Source organism: Balaenoptera musculus, chromosome 11, assembly GCF_009873245.2.
Source record: "Balaenoptera musculus isolate JJ_BM4_2016_0621 chromosome 11, mBalMus1.pri.v3, whole genome shotgun sequence".
NCBI classification, from domain to species: Eukaryota; Metazoa; Chordata; class Mammalia; order Artiodactyla; family Balaenopteridae; genus Balaenoptera; species Balaenoptera musculus.
In genome coordinates this window covers 56,599,944-56,625,986 of record NC_045795.1, presented here as the reverse complement: position 1 = coordinate 56,625,986, position 26,043 = coordinate 56,599,944, and the positions used below count along the sequence as shown (strand labels likewise).

General features: G+C 41.5%; 2 protein-coding genes across 7 annotated transcripts in view; one reads left to right on the top strand and one right to left on the bottom strand.

The window, feature by feature from the left end:
• Positions 1 to 20,356, bottom strand: part of LOC118903859 (nuclease EXOG, mitochondrial) — a 34,077-nt gene extending 13,721 nt beyond the window's left edge. For 5 of the 6 annotated variants that reach the window (XR_005021878.1, XR_005021879.1, XR_005021880.1 and 2 more), the window contains exons 1-5: positions 20,166 to 20,334; positions 18,247 to 18,396; positions 12,808 to 12,947; positions 11,233 to 11,309; positions 7,850 to 7,964 (exon numbers count right to left, since the gene is read on the bottom strand). Coding sequence is in view for 1 of the 6 variants with exons in the window: in XM_036869339.1 (XP_036725234.1) it covers positions 7,850 to 7,964; positions 11,233 to 11,309; positions 12,808 to 12,947; positions 18,247 to 18,396; positions 20,166 to 20,328 (645 nt within the window). In the remaining 5 variants the exon portion in view is untranslated. Of the gene's footprint in view, positions 1 to 7,849; positions 7,965 to 11,232; positions 11,310 to 12,807; positions 12,948 to 18,246; positions 18,397 to 20,165 lie in introns of all 6 variants that reach the window. The other variant, XM_036869339.1, reaches the window with a different exon arrangement.
• Positions 16,954 to 17,957, top strand: LOC118903860 (60S ribosomal protein L29-like). Its single transcript, XM_036869340.1, has 2 exons — positions 16,954 to 17,244; positions 17,588 to 17,957. The coding sequence occupies exons 1-2, from the start codon at positions 17,050 to 17,052 to the stop codon at positions 17,840 to 17,842; spliced, it is 450 nt and encodes a 149-aa protein (XP_036725235.1). The 5' UTR covers positions 16,954 to 17,049; the 3' UTR covers positions 17,843 to 17,957.
• Positions 20,357 to 26,043: the final 5,687 nt, after the last annotated feature.

Genomic DNA, 26,043 nt, shown 5'->3' with positions numbered 1-26,043 from the left:
GGGTAATAACAATCCCCAAAATGTCTATCTCATAGAATAGTTCTGAAGATACAAAGACACGTTAAAAAAAAAAAAAAAAAAGATTTTGAAATCTGCAAGGCCTATGTAAAAAAGCTATTTTTGTAGTGGATGTCATTCAAAAGAAAGAAATGCAATTGCATTGGTACAAAAGATGGTTCTGCAGAGGGACAGTGGGGAAACATGGGATCAAGCAAAATTAGACCAGTTCAAGGTGGACAATAGGGTTTCAGGAGAAGAAAACAGGTTGGACCCAAATGATGCCCTAAACAAAGGACTTGAGGGCTTAACGTGAACCAAGTCTTTAGTATCAGTAAATCAGCAATAATCCTTTTCATATAATATTTAGGTATAAAAATACTTTACAAAGGAAATCCTTGCTGCTGTTAAATTACCAAACAGCACTCAACTCTTGTCAAGGCTGTAACAAAAGCTGGGAATCAACTGGGAGTGACTAGAAAATACAATATATATAACAATCATAAAGCTGGCACTCGCTCGTGACCTGAAATTAGTTTCCGTACATGCTGACCTGCGCTCATTCCCTCCTATCCAAGAGACAGAGATGACAATTTGCTCCCCCATCCCACCCCCAGCTCCACACACACAGAGCTGGGCCTTCATGCTGACTCAGTGCCAGAAGACACTGGCCGCAAACAACACCCAGGCTAAGCCTGCCCTCTGTCATGTCATATCTGCAGCAACTGTGCCTTAAGTGAAATAGCAAGCAGCTTCGTGAGGAAAAAATATGTACCTGCAAGACTCAGATAGATGTAATGTATCTGGTTACGTTCCCTTGGTAAGACAAAAGAAAAAGAAATTCCAAAAATAAAACTGTTGGACACATCAAGAGATGAAGCCCTTAAAATAAGGGTCATGCCAATCAAGTGAAAGAAAGAGACCATGACAGTGTGATAAACAGGGAATCTCTACGTGAGAGGCTGGAGGAACAAAAAGGGAGGGAGTCACAGGGGTGGGGAGTCAACAGGGGTGTGGCAGCCCCGTGTGGTACCTGTGCTACCTCTGCGGGAGCTCAAACCCTGGGAGATGGTGCTTCTCACACGGGGCACCCACCTGGCGCAGAGGTGGGAGATGCCAAGCCAGTGAAACAAGCACAGCTTCCCAGACTCTCAATTCTACTAGGCAATTTAGGATGGGGGTGAGGAAATATTTAACACATAAAAGAATTTATTTCAATTAAAACAAATAGATATGGAAATGAAGATTGCATAAAGATAAAAGAGGAGATTTCAAAAAAACATTCCTGATCACTACAGCTGATGCCCCAAGATCCCTGGAAGCATACTTTCAATTTCCTCCCCACTCCAGGAGTTGTGGAAGTTTGGAAAATAATGCTGTAGAAGGAAAACACAGACTGTTAAGTACTTCTAACATCACCACCACCACCACTACCGAATTGTCAAATCTGAAGCTCACTTTCTTGCCAGGTCAATTATAATGTTCAGGCCAGGATCTTCAGGTATGTTTCACTTGTCTTGATTCAATCTTTTCTAGAAATAGGCACATGGATGACCTAAGCTATAATAAAGGGGGTGATTCTAATTAGAGCTGTCAGATGACTCACTCTGATAAAATCACTGCTACCAATCTTCCCTCAGGCTCACATTCACTCAAGTCCTATGATGCTGTGATTCTTTCCTATATATTCTAGCAGACATTTCTGCCTGGTTATAAGGAATCCTCCTCTTGGCCCATTTTCTGTTCTTATTTTTGCAGGCTAGTAAATATCACTTGTAACTGCTCTCCATCCACATCATTTTTTACCTCCTGGCCTTAAGCTTCTATATATGAAGAGCACAGCAATCCCTTCACTGTCGACTTTTGAGAGCTTAAAGAAAAATACTACGAATGACTGGCAATTCTCATACAAGTAGAGAGAGCCACCTTTGGATTTCCCCCTTGACAATTACTAGCAATGTGACTTGGACATGACCCCTCAAAACCTCAATTTCCTTGCCTATAAAAGAAGATAACCACTGCTTGTTTGTAAGAGCTGTTTGTGAGGACTGACTGGGATAGCATGAACAAAGCTACCTACATACTGGGTTGTGTATATGGCCCTCGATAAATACCAGCTCATCTGCTTCACTTCCTCCAAAGTATACACATATATGCTTCATTACCTAGATAGAAAAGTAAATTAATACCTCATTTTTATTAGCTACATCCTCCTAAAATAAGGTTCAGAGTATAGTTGTAAACAAGAAGTAAATACTAAATGGATGGATTTAAGAAAACAAAACACGAATTGCCACACATAACTGCAAGATATTCCCCGGGAAACAGGACTTCATGATTCAAATACATATTAATTCCTTGAGAGGAAAAGACCCACCTCGAGGGCTGGGCAATGCTGTGTCCCCTTTCTCAGCATCACTAAAGGACATGGTTTTATCAGCAATGATTTTATTATGAATTGCTAGAAAATAACCTGAATTTTTAGCTGGGCATTCAAGGTTTCTACCACCTGGTACAAACCTTCCCTTTTATTTTTATTTTTTCAAAACAACTTTTTATTGAAGTATAGTTGATTTATAATGTTATAATATTGTATTAGTTTCAGGTTTACGGCAAAGTCATTTAGTTTTATACATACACACACATATATATTCTTTTTCAGATTCTTTTCCATTACAGTTATTACAAGATATTTAATATAGTTCCCTGTGCCATACAGTAGGTCCTTGTTGTTTATCCTTTCCTTTTATTTTCGTCTTCTTCCCTATATAAGTGCTCTAATCCAACTGTCTGAGGGACTTACTATTTCTCGGCATACATCCTACCTTTTCCTACCTCTTCCCCTTGCCTAGCTTTGCCTCCCATGTCTGTTTTCCTTAACCAAATTCACCCAAGTTTATACGTGTATATATTTGTACGCATACATATAATATTTTTGGCCCAACTAAATTCCTAAAATGGTGAGCTCTGAGACAATGTTTCCAATTTAATTTACTAAAGGATCCTATTTTGCTTTCATGCTAATAAATATACTAAAGATTTTTAAGTTTAAAATTCCACCTGAAATCAAGTTTGATGCCAAATCTAACAAAAGCTATAACAGAAATGGTTAGTGAAAAATATAAATACGTATATAAAAGTAGATGTCACTTTGATATGATTCCAAGAAAGATGAAAAACTGTATACCCATCGAGGGATATAGATTCCTATCAACATTCAACTTTATGTACACATACATAACACACAGAGTTATCTGCTTCCTTTACGACCAGGGTCTATAAATCTCCTTCTCAAAAAGCACTGGAAGGACTTCCCTGGTGGCGCAGTGGTTGAGAATCCGCCTGCCAATGCAGGGGACACGGGTTTGAGCCCTGGTCCGGGAAGATCCCACATGCCACGGAGCAACTAAGCCCGTGTGCCACAACTACTGAGCCTGCGCTCTACAGCCCGCGAGCCACAACTACTGAGCCCACGTACCACAACTACTGAAGCCCGCGTACCACAACTACTGAAGCCCACACGCCTGGAGCCCGTGCTCCGCAACGAGAGAAGCCACCGCAATGAGAAGCACGTGTGCAACAAAGAGTAGCCCCCGTTCACCGCAGCTAGAGAAAAGCCCGCGTGCAGGAACAAAGAGCCAATGCAGCCAAAAATAAATAAATAAAATTAAATTTTAAAAAAGCATAGGAATATTGAAGATGGAGAAAAAAGGCCTTCCCAGCAGTGCGCCACTAAAGGCAATAGAATGCACATACTATGTTCTTTGGGGCTCTCTCCACCCACTAAAAACGGCTAAAAATAAATGTGGTGAACACACATGACAAGGCTAACAGCAGACCGAGTACTCAAGAATCAACTTGCCCAGATCTTGGTTTCTAAATACCAATCCCCATTAAAATGAACCAAGAGAAACGGCTGATTCCAGAGTTTGCCCAAGACGAGTCTGGAACATCCTGTTATGCCAGAAAGTAGGAAGTGCAGAGAAACTTAGTGGAGTCCTCCTCAATATTACAGGTGTTCAGAGATTCCACAAAATCTGAGTACAAGTTATTAAGTAAAAGAACTGATAAAAGTTGTTGACTCAAAGAAATTAAGAGAGAGAGATGACTCCCAGGATGTGAAATAGAGGAAAGAAGGGAGAAAGTAATCAAGAATGTAGTTTGAAGCATGTCATTTACAATTCCATATACAATCCTCCCACATGAGAGGTACTTAAAGATTTGCTGAATTAAAGATTTGCCAGTATGAGCATGAATAGGTCCTATAAATTAATACAGACATGGAAAACTAATGATATAGGTTCAGAGGCCCAGAATCTGAAAGAAAAGGCCTAAGACCAATAATGCTTTAAAATAAAAACAAAAAAACAAGACTGTTACTCAAAGTATACTCTTCAGGAAGCTGATCTTGACTGCCCTCACACATTCACCATTACGACACTAATTAGGGTGAGAAGAGCTGACAGGTCTCTTTTGAAACTCTCTTCAAGGCTACTTGAACATGCCTGAATATCATTCACGGATCAACTATTTAGGAGAAGCAAGGTTAAGTCTTTTTAGTGGTTAGTTTTACATATTCCAGTGTAGTAATAATTCTGGTCTAGAAAAGATATACTAAAAGGTATATACGTATATATTTGTTTCATTCTGAATTAACTGCAAATTTAAAATGTGTAAGGATAGCATATGGAACACGTGCACACCCTTCACCCAGATTCATCAACTCAACATTTTGCCCAATTCCTTTTATCACTCTCTTTTTCTCTCTCTCTATTTTTTCCCTAACCCTTTTGAAAGTAAGTCATAGACACATCTTTCAGGATGTCTCTCCTAGGAGCAAAGACGTTCACTTACATAATCACAGTACAATGATCAAAATCAGGAAATTTAACACTGATGAAATATAATTATCTAATCTACAGACCTCAAATGTTACCAATTGTCTGAATAAAGTCTTATTTAGCAACTTTTGTTTTTCTGATCTAGGATCTGATCTAAGATAACACAATGCATTTTGTTTTCAGGCGTTTTAGTCTTTACTTTTTAGTCTCCATTAACCTGGAACAGTTAATTTCTCAGCCTTTGTTTTTGACAACACTAACATTTTTGAAGAATGTAAGTCAGCTATTTCACAGAATGTCCCTCAGTTGGGGTTTGCCTGATACTTCTGCATGATGAGACTCAACATTATGCATTTTGGGCAGAAATATCACAGAAGTGATATTGTATCCTTCGTGTATCACACCAGGAAGTACAATTTATCAGTAAGTCCCATACATGCAATATTAACTCTGATCACTCGGTTAAGGGGGAGTTTCTCTACTGTGAAGTTACCATTTCTTGCTTTGTTATCAATAAGTAATTTGTGGAGGGATTCGTTTAGATTATATAAATGTCTTATTCGTCATAAAGCTTCTACTCTGTAGTTCTAACATCCACTGATGATTGTTTGAAACACATTACCATGATGGCTACAAAATGATTTTTCTCTTCCATTCTTACAAACTTATTAGTTGACAGTCCATGGTACACAGAAGCTTCTCCTTACAACCATGTGTTTACTTATGTATTAAGATATGGAATCCTATTTGTAAGTTCTATAATCCATTTTATTTTGATATCAAATAGTTCCAGACACGTTAAGTTAGAACTCCATAAAGCTGATTCCTGTGTTCTTTTGACATGTCCTCACCATTTGTTTGAGTACTTACTTGCTTCCTGGCACAAGATGCTCCAGTTTGTACTTTCCCTGCACCATCCCTGGAATCAGCCATTTCTGCAAGTGCTGGGTTCTTTCAGCAGGAGGTGGTTTTTTAGAAACCAAGATCTGGTCTCAGGGTACACTCATTGCTAATAGCATATCACTGCTTCTAGGCGCTTTTAGCAGATAGATAATAAAAATTATATCCAACTTAAGAAAAACAATATACTTCCCACGACAGCATGTGGCCAAAACATATTTAACAGAAATATTCACACACACACACAAAAAAGCTGTTTTGTGAAATGTTCTTAACTACTGGTTAACTGTCCCTTTTAAACCTTGTATACATTTTTCTTCTACTACACAGTAAGCTAGTCATACAAATTTTTCAATTTTATGAAAACAAAGCCCACACAAAACTGTAATTTGATCATTTAAGGTGTAGAAGTGAAAGCTGGGAGAACCTATTTTCCAAAAGTAAGAGTAAAGAGGATTTACCAAAGCTCAAGAATAATTAGTATTTGAAAAATAAGAGAACACAGGGAGCTTTAAGGCATTTTTTCCTTCTAGTATTACAAAAAATACGAAAATTAGCAAGTTGATGAGAGAGATTAATCTGCTTGGAATACTAACTCCATTGCCACTCCTTCACTCCCACAAGAACCCCTGGAATACTCTGAGGGCATGAGCACCTGTGTGAACACTTGGAGACTTACACATCACTGCTCATCAGAGCCAGATGGGCTGATAATAAGCCAGTCAAGTGGGACAGAATACACCCTAAAATTGTTTTCATTTTCCTAACTCTGTTTCTCGGATCATTCAATTTTATCACAGACCCCCTTAAGTAACCATGTAACCTAAGCAGCATTTACTAAACATCTACTAGATGTTCCCCCCAAACATACCTCCTCTTTGACTTTCCAGGAAGTCCTTCAATCCCTCTCCTTTCACTGACTCTATCACCTTTCTTCCTCCTCACCTCACTTCATTCCCGACCCTCTGTAGATCTCACAGTACATCAGTTCAGCTACCTTCTTGGCAGAATCCTTTTTTTTTCCTTTTTTTTTTTGTTAATTGGGGTATAGTCGTTTTATAATGTTGTGTTAGTTTCTACTGTACAGTGGAGTTCCCTGTGCTATACAGCAGGTTCTCATTAGTTATCTATTTTATACATATTAGTGTATGTATGGCAGTCCCAATATCCCAATTCATCCTACCCTCCTTTTCCCTTGGTGTCCATATCTTGGCAGAATCCTTAATCTTAGGCATAACAGAAGCTGTCTACAGCTCTCACACCACTAATTATACTCTCTTATATCTTCAATCTCCCTTTCCTTCAATTCATAAAGTTCTCAAATATCGTGCGTGTAAAAAAAACTTCACCTTTTTAAAAAAATCCAAGCATCTAAAAGAAAAGTTTTTCCTCCCATTTATTCAACTAACTGCAATCTGGATGTCTTCCTGAATTCTTCCCTCTTCTTCACGTAAAAAGTGAATTTGTGATTACTCTTTCCTGTATTCCTCTATTCCTCCTCACTCCATCTGCCTGAGTTCAGCCCGTGTCTGTAACGATACCTAAACCCCAGAATTCTGCTATTGATCTTAAGTGTCCGGCGCTCACACTGTCAATCCTCTGGAGTCCCCGTGCTTCCCTCCTGACTCAGTTCACTCTTACTCACCCATCAAGATCTAGCTCAAAAATCTCCTCCTTGGGGAACTTCCCTGGCGGTCCAGTGGTTAAGACTCTGCACTTCCAATGCAGGGGGTGAGGGTTCAATCCCTGGTCGAGAAACTAAGATCCCACATGCAGCGGGGCCAAAAAAAACATCTCCTCCTCTGTGAAGTCTTCCTGACCCCCACAAATAGGGTTGGTCAGTTCGTTCTGACACCACTTCATCTATGCGTTTATACATCAGATCACACTTTAACATAATTAACTGATAACATGTCTATTTCCCCTTCTAAACTGTGACCTCCTTGAAGTCAATGCTTGCTTTTTAACCCATCATTTTATCCTCTATGCCTATCATTCCAACAGGTGCTCAATAAATCCTGGTGAATAAATGAAATTGAAAAGTAGAATGAAGAATGAGATTATAACCTCATGCAAATAACATAAGCTTGAATATTAAAACACGTTCCTACCTGGTAACTAACCGTTTTCCTTCCACTGCTTCCAGTCTGAGGTAAGGTCAGCGGTCCAGATACTATCCAGACGTCCTCAAACCTCTCTGTCAGTTCTCGACAGTACATTTCTATTCTGAGAAACAAAGCAAAAAGATGTGTGATATTCTCACACATAAATGTAGAAGAAGCAGCAAACCATATCAAGTCCTTAGGAGAGAAACCAAGAATATTAGAGAAATCAATGTAAAGAGAATATGGCACAAAACACTATAAGCATATAAGCAATGTTCTTCCCAGTGTGTTTACTGCATGGAAAAACTTTACAAATACACGCATTTATACAACTACCTACATTTTCCTGTGTGTGCATTCAACATAGTTTATAACTGAAATTTTGTTTTGTTTCCTCTCATATTTTTCTATGTCCTAGTTCTCAAATAAACTTTTTTCAAGAATTACATATCATTTCAAAAAGTTGATATACCTTTTTTATGTAACTACTATTGTAGGACAATTGGGTTTATCCTGACATTTCTTAAATAATGCAACACTGTATTAATTCCTTAGAATAAATTTCAAGGGCCAGAATTACTTTATTGAATAAATATTTTAATGATGCTTGATTATATGTAAAACTAATATTTTTAATGAGATTGTACAAATTTACTCTATAAACTCCAAAATACGAAACAGCAGTTTCACAAGAATCTTTGCAACACTGGGAATAATCATTTAAAAACTGTTCTTGCTAATTTATTAGATAAAAATGGCAAGTAGTTTTATTTTTTTTATTTTTTAAATAAATTTATTTATTTTTACTTTTGGCTGCATTGGGTCTTTGTTGCTGTGCGTGGGCTTCTCATTGGGTGGCTTCTCTTGTTGCAGAGCACAGGCTCTAGGCACACGGGCTTCAGTAGTTGTGGAACTCGGGCTCAGTAGTTGCGGCTCACAGACTCTAGAGCACAGGCTCAGTAGTTGTGGCACACAGGCTCAGTTGCTCCACGGCATGTGGGATCTTCCCAAAGCAGGGTTCGAACCCGTGTCCCCTGCATTGGCCAGTGGATTCTTAACCACTGCGCCACCAGGGAAGCCCTGGCAAGTAGTTTTAATATGCACTTTGTTATACTGCAGTTGGAAGCAATTTATGAGAGGTAACAATGCATGACATCATTCCTCAGTTTCTGTATCTAAAAAGTAAAATCAACATTACATCTTATAGCATACATGTCCAATTGAAGGTAAAGTTTTCCTCCAAAAAGTATATCCCTTGAAAAAGGAAAATGTTAAATGCTTCCGAAGGTATGTAATCAGTCCGAATATGGAAAGAAAACGCTATAGGACAAACATCCCAGATCTTCAACCAATAATCTGCGGGGGCAGGGAGAAGAGGAGAAGCATACAGATTAAAAGGGACTGAAGAGATATATTACCCAAATCTATGTGTGGACTGTGTTAGAATCAACCAAAAAAAAAAAAAAAAGGTAAAAACAGGCAGGGAAATTTGAACACTGATTGTAAAATTGTTAATAAGGAATTACTGAATTACTGTTACATTTTTAGGGGCAATGACAGTACTGTGGTTATATTTTTAAAGAATTCTTATCTTCTAAAAATATATATCAAAATATTTGTGGGGCTTCCCTGGTGGCACAGTGGTTGAGAATCTGCCTGCCAATGCAGGGGACACGGGTTCGAGCCCTGGTCTGGGAGGATCCCACATGCCGCGGAGCAACTAGGCCCGTGAGCCACAACTACTGAGCCTGTGCGTCTGGAGCCTGTGCTCCGCAACAAGAGAGGCCGCGATAATGAGAGGCCCGCGCACCGCGATGAAGAGTGGCCCCCGTTCACCGCCAACTAGAGAAAGCCCTCGCACAGAAACGAAGACCCAACACAGCCAAAAACAAAAATAAATTAATTAATTAATTTAAAAAAAATTTGTGGATAAAATATCTGTGACCTGCTTAAAATAATCTGCGTAGGGGGAAAGGAGGGTATGTAGATGAAAAAATGTGGGCCATGACTGATAATTGTTGAAGTCTTTTTTTAGTGTGAGGTGCTCTCTTCATTATTTTAAACCACACAGTAATGTTTGGGGAAAACGCAGTAGCATGAAATATTTGTACCAGTTTTAAATGCTTAAAAGATCCCCTGACAGAACTGCATGAAAGCATCAGAAAAATACAGAATGCCCAGATGATTTTATACAGTAGCCCCCCCGCATCCACAGAGAATACGTACCAAGACCCTCAGTGAATTTCTGAAACCGCAGACAGTGCCAAATCCTATATACACTATGTTCTTTCCTATACATATATACCTATGATAAAGTTTAATTTATAAATTAGGTATAGTAAGAGATTAACACAATAACTAATAATAAAATAGAACAATTATAACAATATACTGTAGTAAAACTTATATGGGTGTGGTCTCTCTCTCTCTCTCAAAATATCTTATTGTACAAATTTAATGACTTTTCCATCTAAACTAAGCACTTATGCTTAGTGGCCATAACTTTTGCAGCCCGAGATGCAACAGCAGAACTAGCATGAGTTTCTTTTTTCTTCTTCACAGTTTCACAGATATAAGATTCCTTTTTACCACAGATCTCAACCATCTCAGCATACAATTTTTTTTCTTTCTTAAGTCAACAACTTTTACCTTTTCACTTAAGGGAAGCATTTTACAGCTTCTCTTCAGCAAATCCAAGTTGCTAGCAACACTACTCTTGCGTTTGCGGGCCATTATTAAGTAAAGTAAGGGTTACTTGAACACAAGCACTATGAAAGCGAGACAGTTACTGACCAATGGGGGGAATACGCTGTACAAAGGGAGGATTCACATCCCAGGCAGGACACAGCAGGAGGCGCTAGATTTTAGCAGGTTACTCAGCAACGCGCCAATTTCAAATTTATGAATTGTTAATTTCTGGAATTTGCCACTTAATATTTTTGGACTGTGGACGGTGAGTAACAAACAGCAAAAAGCAAAACCGTGGATAACGGGGGACTACTGTAGACAGCTTCTATCAAAAACTGGTAATGGTTATGTTCAACGGTACCAAAACTGTTCTTAAAAAGCTCAGCAACTCTTTAAATACAAATGGAGAAAAATACAGTATCCTCTGCCTATAAACATAGTGTTCTACTGCCTCAGTAATAAGATTTTTAGTAGTTTCTTCCAGAACTTGACTTCTGACCAGAGGAAACATGACCAAAATGGCTGGCTATGTTTTGAAGTCTATACTTCCAAATCTAGCAAAGAAAACTAGTCCAAAATATTTATCTTCAGTAGTGTTAACATTTGAAAAACCAAAGGCAGAAACAGGTGCTAGGCACACATTCTCCTGTCACATCACTCATCTCCCACAGAATCACATTTTAAAAACTCTCACCCCTCACCTGTTCCAATAACCAGCATTATTATCAAAATTCTGAGGCACGATATTAGAAAGGTAAAAGGTTTCAGCCATGGCTTTCTGTGAAAAGAAATAAAAACAGTAACTTGCACTGAAATACCTTTCCCTTTGAGAGAGATTTTACAAAGCAGAGACAACCAGTTCCTTATTCATACCTTAGCTCCAAGCAATTACAGCAACTATCTGTTTAGATAAACAAAAGCCACAGCTACTCCATGACAGAAAGCTCAATAATGATTATTCAGAATAAGGACTATAACAAAAGAGGTAGTTTGGTGTGCTGCTTTTCTTCACAATTTATAAAATTCAAACCTATAATGTAGACTCTATGAACGAAAAATTTCCAGTATAAAGCTAAAAGGTGAATTCTAGTGCTAAGCCTCTGGCAGAGGATTTCTCAACGAAGGGCAGCTTTCAGGAGCACAGTAGTATTTTAGTACAGTGCAAACACATTAGTTCAGGAGTGGCACAAAAAAGTCCTGTTCTTCTGAATTTCTAGCCACCATGTGTTCACTCATCTCACACTTCTGACCTGTAAACCCAAGGCTCTGTCACTGGATTTCCTTTCATTGGTCTACACTGCCAAGGCCACCAAATACCCTCTCATCAAACAGTGGCTCTCAGCCTTGGATGCACATTGAAATAACCTAGGGAGCTTCAAAAATATCGATGCCTGGGTCCCAACCCCTAGAATTTCTAATTTAACTGCTCTGGGTTACAGGTCTGGGCATCAGGATTTTTTAAAACTTCCCAAGGTAGTTACAATGAGTATCCAAGGTTAAGAACCACTATCTTAATGATAATAATCACCAATTCATGCAATAAATGCCAGTCAGAAAAGACATTTCTCGCCTTTTTTTGGCAGAGAAATTATCCTACATTAAAGGAGGCTAGAGAGACATGACAACTAAATGTAATATGTGATTCATGATTAGATACTGAATCCAAAAAAAAGTTGTAAAGGACATAATTGGGAAAATTTGGCAAATCTGAATGAGAACTGTATACTGGATATTATTGTACAAATATACAAAAATACACTTGCACACATTTCTTGGTATAATGATACACCTGACATATATTCAAATATCCTCATCTTTAGACAATACAATCTCCCGAGCAATCTACTTAGGCGTGAAGTGTTACAATGTCTGCAATTCACTGTCCATGGTTTAAAAAAATGCATATGTAAAATATATGTATCAAAATGTTTTTGCTGTACTATCCTCAACTTTTCTACAAGTCAAAATATTTTTGCTGTGTTCTTTTTTCAACTTTTCTACAGGTCTGAAATTTTTCAAGATAAAAATGAGCGAGTAGCTTTAGCTCCTAGTGGCTTTCCAATTCCCTTTTGCATAGCATTTAGTTTTCCTCAACCTGTTTAAAAATGTCTGAGCATCTGAGCAAAGAAAGGAAGTGAAGTCAGGAAGAAAAAGACAAAATAGGGTATGAAAATTCTCAAGTGTTAGGGTTTGGCTCCTAGGTTTTTAATTTCCAAGTCCCATGGTACACATAATACCAGCCCTGTGTTCCCATCCCTCCCAAAAAATATGCCTACAGATGAGAATTTGTTATCTCCTGCTGGAGCCATGTGGCCTCGTGACCACCCACTGCCAACATAGTCCTCGTTGAAGGCACTGAAGGTTGGAGGGATGTTGGGATCTGGCTTGAATTTACAATGTTTTCTGTCTGCATCACCTGAAGAAAAACACACAAAATGGTAAGTTACCAGTGGACAAATATCCCTCAAGATTCTCTAAGCAAGGCAAGCTGCTTGCTGCTGGCTGGTATCTCTCTGAGCAGCTAGTACGTAGTGACAGCACGCATGTCTCAAGTTCCTGGGATAGCTCGGATACTTCACCTGAATTTAGCAAGGACTAGTCCAGGAAAGAATGTTCTTCATACAGTGCAGCTATCTCATCTCATATACTTTTGTTTCTGGCCTTTCAAGTTAAAGGGAAAAATCCCTTGGATAGTATCTATGTAAAAGCAATGACCAATCAAATAGCTGAGCTGTATAAAAAGCTTAGTTACTAAATACACTCTTGCTTTTTAAAAAAGACCCCCACGGGGACTTCCTTGGAGGTCCAATGGTTAAGACTCCGTGTGGGGTGCGTGGGTGCGATCCCTGCTCAGCAAATTAAGATCCCACATGCCGCGTGGCATGGCCAAAAACAAAAGACCCCCATGTATTGTATGTTGTACAACGGTATTTGACAAGTTTATATGTACTGAAATAATGGATATATATAGACACAAAACAATTTGTTCTGGGCAGGCACAGCCTAGAGGAGGGAGAGAGTGCCTCTGATATCTTGCTTACTGCCTCTTAAGCCATGACAAAACAAACATTTAGGTTATGAGATCAATCCAGAAACTCCTGACACAAAATATCTGAGCACCACACAGGAGAGACAAAAATCTCAATTTTACTTATATTCTGATACCTCCAGAATAGTTTGCCACCGTGGACATCAGCGAATCCTAACACTATGTTTTCCACTGTCATTAGGACAGGCCTTGTTAAACTATAAAAATTATGAGAACAAATGGAATATACTCAGGCTGCTACTCAAAAAAGTGTAAAATGGGGATTAATGAAGTTACTGATTCTAACGTCATTTCATTCAATCAAGAAAAAAATTAAATTATCAGACCCCAAGGTTCAGAGTAAAGTATCTAATGTCTAGCTTCTTAGAATCACCCCATAAAAAAAAAATAATAACTGTAAACAGAGAATTACTAGTAAACTTCTCAAAGTGTCATTACCATTGGAATCGCTTCCTGGTATGTCTGGTTTTCTTTGTCTGGTGCTCACTGCCCTTGAAAAATCATTTGGGGGCGGTGGGGGGGGGGGGACTTCCCTGGTGGCACAGTGGTTAAGAATCCGCCTGCCAATGCAGGGGACACGGGTTCAAGCCCTGGTCCGGGAAGACCCCACATGCTGCAGAGCAACTAAGTCCGTGCGCCACAACTACTGAGCCTGCGCTCTAGAGCCCGAGAGCCACAACTACTGAGCCTGTGCGCCTAGAGCCCGTCCTCCACAACAAGAGAAGCCACCGCAATGAGAAGCCCGTTCACCGCAACGAGAGGCACGTGCACCACAACGAAGAGTAGCCCCCACTCACCACAACTAGAGAAAGCCCACATGCAGCAACAAAGACCCAACACAGCCAAAAATAAATCAAAAAAAAAAAAAAAGAAAAATCATTTGTGGGAATTTCCAAAATCCTAGGATGAAGATGCCTTCCTGAAGAGAGGATGTAAACTTACTTCTGTCCAGTGTCTGGAGGCATTAGCAGTGGAGGACCACAGTAAACCAAGCTCAGGGTTTAAGGTTCTTTGATCTGTACAGGCTACATGGCTTTGGGCTACAAGTCTGCATGACAGCCAGTTTGTGGCCTCAACTTCTCTAGAACAAACTTTTTATTTTCTTTTTTGATCCTTGTCTGCTCAGTGCCAAGGCAACCTTCCGTGTAGTTCCCTATGGTGGGCAGGCAAGTAAGTTCTGGTTCACCCTTCCCCGAGGGTGCAGCCCTCTGGGGTTCCAGGTTAATGTGGGAAGGGTCTCCTGTATGATAATCTACCTTGGGTGAGCCCTAGGTCTTGCCTTCAGTCCCCCTGACCCCATAAGGCTGCAGAACCAAAGGCAATGTGGCTTTGGTTTACCAGGGCCACCCTTACCCCTCTGGATTCTGGCATTCCCCCAAATATTGGCCTGGCAAAAAAGCTCTACTATCATGTTGCCTCTTCATGTTTTGTTTGTTTGTTTGTTTTTAAAGCCAGGATCAGAAGCCAGGAATCTGGCTTCTGAGACAATATTTTTTTTTTTTTTTTTTTTTTGCTGCACTGGGTCTTCGTTGGGGCACATGGGCTTCTCTCTAGTTGCGGCGTACGGGCTCCAAAGCGCGTGGGCTTAGCTGCCCCGCGGCATGTGGGATCTTAGTTCCCCAACCAGGGATCAAACCCGCGTCCCCTGCATTTGAAGGCAGATTCTTAACCACTGGACCACCAGGGAAGTCCCTCTTCATGTTGTTTTTTTTTTAGTGATTTTTTTTTCTATATACTTTTTATATACTGCTAATAACATTTCTTGTTGTTTTTAGCAGGAGAGTTAATCTAAATAACTTAGTCTGTCATAACTAAAACAGAAGATGCTTTACACTATAATAAGTAAATCACAGGTATATTGCTTCTTGTTTTCAAATAATATTAATTAGCTCTATTTTACCTCCTCAAAATTACACAGCTCACGTGATTTACAATATGAAACAGTGCTTTTCTTATATGCCTCTGAAAATGATAACTTAACAGCAAGATAAAATTAGTAAAGCTGAAATTTCATCTTGGGAAAATTTTTGTATTTAAAGGAAATTTATCAGGCTTGAGACTAAATCAAGTGAGTTTCTCTTGATGTAAGTACATAATCAATTTCACCTGCTATGATAAAGTTTATGCCTACATCAGTTTCCTTCTAGCAGCAAGCATATTCCAAGCCTCCCGATATTCTGCTGGTTAATGTGTACTCTATAAAGGCACACACTCATCTTAATATCAGCATTTTAATATATTTAAACATAGCATGCACTGTAAAGCAATGGAGAAATAATTTGTGGGCCATATAGCAAATTAACAGGCAAATAAGAGAATGGGAATAAAACAACTATGACAAAAAGTAATATCCTTAATATAAAAAAGAACTCCTACAAAATTCAAAAAAGAATATCCCTGGGACTTCCCTGGTGGTCCAGTGGGTAAGACTCCGCACTCCCAATGCAGGGGGCCCGGGTTCGATCCCTAGTCAGGGAACTAGATCCTGCATGCATGCTGCAACTAAGATTCTGCATGCCGCAACAAAGTCTGCACGCTGCAACTAAGAGCCCACATGCCACAACTAAAGATCCTGCATGCCTCAACTAAGACCCGATGCAGCCAAGATAAATAAATAAAATAATTTAAAAAAAGAATATCCCTATTGAAAATCGTAAAGAAAAATTCACAGAGAAAGAATAATTCACAAAATATTAACCCTCACTGGTAATCAATAAACGTAAATAAAATCAACTAATAAATTGGTAAAGCTCAATAATGCTCATTATGTGTGACAGCTGGGAGAGACAGGACAAATAATGATGGTGGGAGTGTAAATTGGAGTAGGCTACCTAGAAACCAATCTGACGTTGACCAGCAAGATCTGGTCATCTTAATTACAGGAACGCACCAAGAAACCTGAGGGCACGTGAACAGGCTCACACACCTGCCTGCGTCTCCAGTCACATTTCACATCACGTTCTCCCTTGCTCCAGCCAAACTGGCCTTCCTTGAGTTCCGTAACCGAACCAAACTCTTCACATGGGGGCCTTTAAAGATGCAACTGTGCTTCTCTTTCCCTGCCTGGAACGCTCCTCTCCATACCCCCGCTGCCCACCCAACTCCTCTGCCTGAGTGACTGCCATCCACTCTTCAGGCCACTTTCTCAAAGAAGCCTCGCTAATCAGTTATCAGGTTCTCCTGTTATAATCTCTCATCGTATTCTTTACTGTTCCTTAATTATACTATGCCAACTTGCAATCATTTTTCCTTCAGAACAGTTATTGCCAATTGTAATTATACATTTATGATTATTTGATAGGTCCACCCACCCCCTCCCCAATTCAAAGTGCCTTGGGGGTAGAGACCATCTACTCTGGTCACTGATATAACCCCAAGGCTCAGCACAGTGCTATGCACAAGGTAGGCACTTAAAAAGCATTTGTGGGCAGGCCCCGGTGCAGACCTGGTCAAGTCCAAGAACCACACCATGCACAACCAGTCCCGAAAGCAGCACAGAAACGGCATCAAGAAACCCCGATCACAACGATATGAATCTCTTAAGGGGGTGGACCCCAAGTTCCTGAGGAACATGCGCTTTGCCAAGAAGCACAACAAGAAGGGCCTGAAGAAGATGCAGGCCAACAACGCCAAGGCCATAAGTGCACGTGCTGAGGCTATAAAGGCTCTCGTAAAGGGACTTCCCTGGTGGCGCAGAGGTTAAGAATCCGCCTGCCAATGCAGGGGATACGGGTTCGAGCCCTGGTCCGGGAAGATCCCACATGCCGCGGAGCAACTAAGCCCGTGCGCCACAACTACTGAGCCTGTGCTCTAGAGCCCACGAGCCACAAGTACTGAGCCCGCGTGCCTAGAGCCCGTGCTCCACAACAAGAGAAGCCACCGCAATGAGAAGCCCACACACCACAATGAAGAGTAGCCCCCGCTCACCACAACTAAAGAAAGCCTGCGCGCAGCAACAAAGACCCAATGCAGCCAAAAATAATTAATTAATTAATTTTTTAAAAGAGGCTCTCGTAAAGCCCAAGGAGGTCAAGCCCAAGATCCCAACGGGCGGCAGCCGCAAGCTCAGTCGACTTGCCTACATTGCTCACCCCAAGCTCGGCAAACGTGCTCATGCCCGCATCGCCAAGGGTCTCAGGCTCTGCCGGCCAAAGTCCCAGGCCAAGGCTCAAACGAAGGCCAAGGCTGCAGGTGCAGCTGCGGCTCCAGCTCAAGCTCAGGCTCCCAAAGGTGCCCAGAACCCCACAGAGGCTCTGGAGTAGAGACCTTTATCTGCCAATGTGAGGACAGAAGGACTGGTGTGACCCCTGGGCTGCTGTCTGCATGGGGCTGGTGTCCTCCTGTGCTATTTGTACAAATAAACCTGAGGCAGGAAAAGAAAAAAAAAGCATTTGTGGAGGTAATGAATGAGTGGTGCTCACTGCAACAATATTTATGACAAAGCCTCCAATTAATGTGTCAAGATACAGATCCTCTCAACCCCTGAGACAGCCTGGAAGGGTCTAGGGCGCCCTGGTTGCCAGGCAGGGTCCATTTATCTAGTGAGCCATACAAACACCATCATTTTCTAAATGTGCTGTAAAGTAGAAAAAGTTGAAATTATTAATAATCCTCGTTTTAAATTTGGAAACATCTTTCTTCAATGCCTTTGCTTCTAACCACCTACCCGTTATCTTGCTCTTGGATAGATGTTCAAGAACCCATCTAGGAACCCGCTTTGACTGATCATAAGACAAGGCATGGTTAGTGTAGCACCTCGTCTCTGTTCCAGTTAAAGGGAATCCAAATTGTTCTAAGAGAGCCCTTTCTGAAGAACCTAAAAATGAAAAACAGGGGAAAAAAATAACAGTTAGTGACTACTATTAGGAATAAAAAATTATAAGGAAGGGGGTAAGACAAAGGACTGACTCAACAATTTAATCAACCAGGTGATCTCATTTTTGCAATTACTTATAAAGCAAAGAAGAGACAGTAGGCAAAATACTGGTTTTGCCTATAATCAGTTGTATAGTTCTATACAGGTTAACTGTAGCTATTTCATTAACTGTTGTTTTCTAATTTAAAAAAAATTTTTTTTATTTTTCTAATTTATTTATTTTCTTATTGATTGATTGCTGTTGGGTCTTCTTTGCTGCCCGCGGGCTTTCTCTAGTTGCGGTGAGGTGCACAGGCTTCTCAATGAGGTGGCTTCTCTTGTTGCTAGAGCGCAGGCTCAGTAGTTGTGGTGCACGGGCTTAGTTGCTCCGAGGCATGTGGGATCATCCTGGACCAGGGCTCGAACCCGTGTGCCCTACATTGGCAGGCGGATTCTTAACCACTGCGCCACCAGGGAAGTACCTCATTAACTGTTAAATAAGGACCTGATCTTGCTGGTCTTTCACATCAAATTTTCAAATCTCTGCCCCACAAAGTACAGTGTATACAAAAGCAGCAAAGAAAAAACTCCTGTCATTACTAGTCATTGATATGATTGAATGCGAGACAGCCTACCTACTCATTATGTTCTAAGAGTTAATGTGGGGACAAAAGCACAGCCTTTTAAATTTTTTTAAAAGACCATCGTTCAGGGGCTTCCCTGGTGGTGCAGTGGTTTAGAATCCGCCTGCCAATGCAGGGGACACGGGTTCAAGCCCTGGTCCGGGAAGATCCCACATGCCGTGGAGCAACTAAGCCCGTGCGCCACGGCTGCTGAGCCTGTGAGCCCGTGTGCCTAGAGCCGGTGCTCTGCAACAAGAGAAGCCACCGCAATGAGAAGCCCGCGCACCGCAACAAAGAGTAGCCCCCGCTCGCCCCAACTAGAGAAAGCCCGCGTGCAGCAATGAAGACCCAACGCAGCCAAAAAAAAAAAAGACCATCGTTCACTGACACTCTTCCTCAATGTTCTGGTACTGAAGCAGAGATGTGTGCTGCAGCAAGACAGTGGTAAAACTGGTATTGCTTTTCCTAGTGGGAGAAACCAAGCACGCACGGAACAGGGAGTCGGTTTCCAAATAATTCTCTCTTGATGCGCTCTCCAGGCTTCAACCCACCAGAGTTGCTCTCTTGCTAAATGCCAAGTATCAGGAGGAGCAAGTTAAATTAGTATATCCGAGACAGAAAGAAACGAGCATGAGCTCATTTACTTTGTCAAATATAAGGTACACCTGGTAACCTGCGGATTTACATCCTTTGAAGAAGGGCCAGCAGGTATTCTTCATTTGAACGATGATAAATTGAGGACAGTTAACTGATCTGCTAAAACTATGTGTTCATTCGTTCATTCATCCATACGTACTGGATGCCAATTATGTACCAGGTACAGGGCTGGTGGAGAAGAAAACTGACACCGTCCGAGCGCTTATGGAGCTAACAATCTAGGGGAGGACATAAACAATAAAAACAGACATGTCGGGGTAGTAGATCCCCAAGGGGAAGGAAGTACATGGAGCAGGCAGGTGAGACGCAACGCGGGGAGAGGAAGCCGAGCCGGGAGACTGCAAGGCAGACGACCAAGGGCCGGGCGAGTGGAGACAGCGCACGTCCATGGTTACGGCTCCTGCCCGAGGTAGCAGCCCGGGCCCGAGACCTGGGGACCCACACACTCACCGTCCGGCTCCCTCACCGCCAACGCTGCCTCAGCGTCCCGACTCCGGAGAAACTGCACGACAGTTAGCCCGGTTCCCATAGCGCCCGCGACGGCTCCAGCCACGAAGCCACTCAAAAAGCGTCGGGAGCCTCGGAAGCGGGAGGCAAAAGTTTTGGCAGCCATCTTACCCGAGACGCTAGCCTTTTGCCTTAGCGCATGCGCACTCCAGGTCAGCCGCCTGAAAGCCAATCGCAACCGCGGGATCAAGACACGCATGCGCTACCTGGAGTCGCTGGCCCTGAGCCTCTCAGGAGACACCGGAGGCCAGAGCGTAAGCGCGCGCCCCCTGGTGACGAACCTGGAGGCCCAGGCGCGTCCCGGCTCCACCCCTGGTCCCCTGGACCGGGTGATGGGTGAGAGCATGACGCCTTGAAGGCTCAGTATGTGCACATACAGCCCTGAGAAGAAAATACTCTTAGTCCCGTTTAATAGGTGAATAAACCACTTGCGCATGCTTACGCTAAGGTCCTCAGAATCGAGATTCCAACTTAGGTCTGATTCTAAAACCTGTGCCACATTGGATGTCCTCATGACACGTGGCTTTGAAATCGCATGGTACACAAATCGTAACTTCTAAAGATAGCTTTGCATCTCCTAAGGAGTTTCTTGGCAAGACAGCACTCCATGGTGGTTTAGGACCCTGAATCAGAGCACAGGGGTTTGGATACCGACTCAACCACTTTCTACTTTTCTGTTTCCTCTTTTTAAAACGGGAATAATAATAGTAATAATAATAATACTTATTAGACCATAGGGTTCTTGTGAGGATTAAAGGAGATTAACCATGTAAAGCATTTAGGGAAGAACCTGGGGCATGTCGTTAAGTGCTCTGTTAATATTAGCAATTTTTATTTAGGCAGCTCTACTTTATCTTGATAGAATATGAAATCCGGATTGCTGAATGCCTGCTGTCAAAGGAAGGATATATGTTTTATGCACTCGCACTCACAAATAAATAGGTCTTCTTCATTTTGCAGCATCATCTCCAGCATTCCATGTGGATTTAGTTCACTAAGCAGGAGGCCATTTCTAACAACCAACTTAAATGGATACGTTGTTTTGACAGCTTCATGGCTCCGTGCGCCCTCCCAGGACTACCTGTCATGAAGTCATTTTGTATAATCCCCAGGACTTCTGACACTAACTAACTGGTTGAACTAAGTCAACCAGAGTCTTCCTAAGGATTTTCGATCTGGAACTTTCTCCAGATAGCAAAGCTGTGACATATGGAACTCCCGCTCTGTCTACAGCCTTTTTTCCTGCTAAGTAGACAAAGAGTAGATGCATCTGGTCTTGCACAGAACACCAGTGGAACAAATGGTGAGACACGGGTGAAGGCGTGCCATGCTGACCCCAGCTTCCAAGGCTCCTGAAGAAGCCCAGACACATCCTGCCTTTACGTAAGGCTTGGCTGGCCACTTGCCCCAGGATCCTTCCAGCAAAGCCCCCTTTTTTTTTAAAGTATTTTTTTAAAACGTTTCTTTAATTAATTTATTTATTTATATTTATTTTTGGCTGTGTTGGGTCTTCGTTTCTGTGCAAGGGCTTTCTCCAGTTGCGGCGAGCGGGGGCCACTCTTCATCGCGGTGCGCGGGCCTCTCTCTGTCGCGGCCTCTCTTGTTGCGGAGCACAGGCTCCAGTCTGCGCAGGCTCAGTAGTTGTGGCTCACGGGCTTAGTTGCTCCGCGGCACGTGGGATCCTCCCAGACCAGGGCTCGAACCCGTGTCCCCTGCATTGGCAGGCAGACTCCCAACCACTGCGCCACCAGGGAAGCCCAAAGCCCCCTTTTTGTTTAATGGTGTCTGACATGTGCAATCAAGAGTCCAGACAAGTACGACCAGGCAACACTGGTACCTGTAGGTTTCAGAGCTGCTTTGACAGCTTCCATCAGAATTTACTAAATACATACATTCACTTAAGAGGTATTTCTCAAGGCCCTCCTAAGTGCCATGCACTGTGCTAAGCACCAGAAAGAGAGAGAAATGGTGGGTGACTCTTCCTCTCCCACATCCTGTACTTGGAAACAACAGTGAACCCCACACTGGGTCCCAAGAGTCAAGAATTAGAAGTAAAGGCTGCCTGACTCTGGGTAGGGTACCTCCTCTGGGCCTGTTTGTCCACCTTTAAAATGAAGGACCAGTAGTTTTAAAACCGTCATCAGGGGAACCCTAGTATTGCATAGGGGTGCTTGAGAATTAAGGGAAGGAGTGGGAGGGCAGGCTGAATGGCCCCTGAGCCCTCTTCTACTTGCTAACTTGGCCAAGCCTGCTTTTATGAACCCGCTTCTGTGTCCAATTTTTTTTTTTTTTTAACTGAAAGAATCCCTTTGCTGAAGAGAAAGCAACCAGATGGTCCCTGCAGTCTGACCTTCCAGTGTTGCTAGCGCTAAGGTCTTCATTCAAAAATGTTAGCCTTTTGTCTTCCTCTTCTTCTCATCAAGGGCACTCACTAATCAAAGGTGAACTTTCTAACTCTGAGAGGACAAAATGGATCAAAAACTGGACAACTTTGTTCCAAATTACCAACTTAATCATACACAGCAGGAAAGACATGGCCCATGCTCTCTTGGAGTTAACATTTTGGTATGGGGAAACAGAATAAACAAGTAAACACAGAAAGTAAAAGAAAAAAAAAAACTGGACAACTGGTGCCTAAATAAAGGGCCCCTTCATCAAAAATTGTTCCAAAGAGATCCAAGCAGGTTATTTAATCTTCGTAATTATCATCAGTGAATAAAAAGGCATTGACACCACCAGAAGGATTCAAAGCAATTGTTTCTCCACTTAGCAAATATTAGAGGCCAAAAAAAGTCTTTTATGTTACTGCAGAAAGCAGTGAGGTGATTTCTGAGTCTTTCCTGTTTTATTAGGTAGTAGAGACTATAATTATTTTATTAGCAGGGAACCATGTTTGCATCTAGTGAGATAACTCAGGAGCTCCCAGACGGGAGATCTGGCCTGCTGATTCAGATCTGGGGTGGTGCTCCATCACTGGATTTTTTTAACAGCTCAGCAAGTGACCCGGCTACTCAGCCATGTTTGGAAATGGCAGCGCTTGTATTCTCAGTAGTCCTGAATATAACTTATTTTCTAGGTTTCTCTGCTGCACTTACAAAAATATTGCTCAGGGTTGTCTGCAAAGTATAGGATTGGGGAGCAGGGTTGTGTGTGGGGGGATCTTGGGGATTTGGAAAATACACCCCTGTCCTGCAGGAACATACCCAAAGTCCCTGGACAGTCCATTAAGGAGAAGCCCACAGTGTCTCCAACTAAGTCCCGAGCTTCTGAAGGGCAGAACTGGAGACCTGTGCTTAGTCCACCCACAGGACCTTGGCAGCCTAGGTATCAGCCATTAACGGCATGTCGTCCAAGCAGGAATTCACGGAGGTGCTCAAGTTGGCCCTGTAAGTGGGAGAACACAACCCCCTGCCGTGTGATTAAGAGAGACAACAGGATTTTATTATTATTATTATTTTATTTTCATATACAAAAAGATAAAACTTGAAACAGTTCTAGATTTTTCCTCCTATCTGTTGGGGTGTGGCTGCTTCTTCACACAGGGGGAAAAAACTACATTCACATCGGTTTATTTGAGGACCCAGTGCAGAGTTCAAGCAGCAAAACCCCAACTTAGCAGATCTAATTCCAAACTTGACACTCATTTCTAAAATTACCACAGTAAAAAGGAACAAAGATCCACTGCAAATGAATGAACTATGATACAATGTTCTCTCCAAAATGTCTTCATTTTGCAACTGTAATTACATGGATGTCTGCTTTAGGCCATTTTAGATGTGTGCGGGTATATAATATATATATGTGTGTGTGCGTTTTATATATATATATATATATATATATATATATATATATATATATATATATATATATATATATATATATAAATCAGCACACTTTTCAAATCCAGACAGGGTAACAGCAACAAGCTTAACTCTGTGTATATATATATATATATATATATATTTTTTTTTTAAAACATGATACTTTAGTATAACTTTTGTTAATTCAGTAGTACAATCTATTTCTGTTCTACAAAATTTTTATTTTATAGCTACAAGGGTGAAAAGTGACCTATTACATTTACATCTCACATATCCTGGCATACAAACAGTACTTACTGAATTTGAGCCAAAAACTAGAAGTCTTTAGTTTTAGCACTTGAAGAGCTTCTTCACTTCTACAGGCTTAAATCATATCCTAGTCACATTTCCAGAGTTTTCAAATGATTCATCATTGTAAACCGCAAGAAACAGGTGAATCCAAACCTTTAATTACAGTTTTATATACAAGTTAGATAACACAGCTCAAAAAGACTTTGCTATCCATCCTAAACCCAACACACACATTCTCCACTAAGTTATTAGACACGTCTTAGGATTTTCCTTCTTTTCCTTACAAATAATACACACATTTAGAAGGAGCTGGTAAAACTGACATATAAGATGGCAAATGAGAGGTGACATCTGTTGGTTCCAGAATTGGTCCTGCAAATGTTGTACTCTGCTGTGTTCTTTAACTGTGTGTCTGTTACATGCAGAAGCTCTTTTCACAAGAATTGACATCAAACTCAATGTAAGTTAAATTTACAGTACTGTATGAAGTTCTTCAGGTTCAAGGACAAATGTGGAAAAAATATTAACACGTGAAAAATTCGGCCTTTGATGCTACCATTAAGATCATGTCAAATTCATAAGCAGATTCTTTTGTACAGTTGAAAAACGGCATTGTGTGGATTTGTGGCGTGGAACTGAAATCTAGAAGTATGTTTCTCATCTGCGGTAACCCTCACCCCCAATTCTCAAGTACCACCCAATTCTCTTTGCATTTTTACAGAATTCTAGGAAAAAAAAAAAAGGGAGGAAAGAGACGCTGGCATTTTAACAACTCCTCCCCTCACAGGAGGTCTTCACGCTCTCAGATGAGGTCTCCTAAGAATCTCTGTACGGTCACTGGCTCTCAGACGGCCTTTGACAATGACTTGGACACTTTCCAAATCAAATCCCAGGTGTTGCCTAACCTTTCCTACTCTCATCTCTGTCATTGCTGGTAAAACTTCGATGCGCGCGTTTTTCCCTTATGGAGAAATTATTTGGCTCAACATACACTTAACTCGTGGCAGGGCTCTGAGAAAACCCCAGCTGGGCTGAAGTAAAGCCCTTGTAGAGAGTGAAGTAAACAGCGCCTGAACAGAGCAGAGACCGAACACTTCGAGGGCTGAGTTGGGACCCAGTGGGGACACACTGACCCTGGTGTCCCACGGTCAGCAGGACAGGCCAGGTGGGCAGCCCACGCTTGTAGGGCTGAGTTACCACTTTAATGTTGGTCTGCCATCTATGCCCCAGCGACAAAAATTCAGATGTGGTGACTGCTGGTTAATTAAACTTTCTGAACTGGTAAAAAAGGCTCTTTAAAAAATATATATATATTTATTTAAAATACATCAAAATGACAAACAGCCATAACCCGCAAGGCCTAATTTCACAGCAACATATGCTACAGACATCTTCCCAAAATGCACTGTGGTGGATAGGGGGCCGGGGGGTTTCAATCCTGCCATTTAAGGGAATGTTCTTCATTTGAGCTTTAGTGACTGGAAATGTGTTACAAAGAGCTCATTTTCGGAACTCATTTGTGTACAAGGCCAACCAGTTGAATCACTCTGCCTATTCAGACAGCAGAATACTGAAAATGGCAGAATTCAAAGTTGAGCGCGGAAAGCACCCTTCAGATGGCACTCGAGACCCATCCCACCGCAGGGCCATGAAGAGCTTGCCAGAAGCCCCTTTTGCAATCCTTGGGAAGAGTTTTACTTTAAAACAAA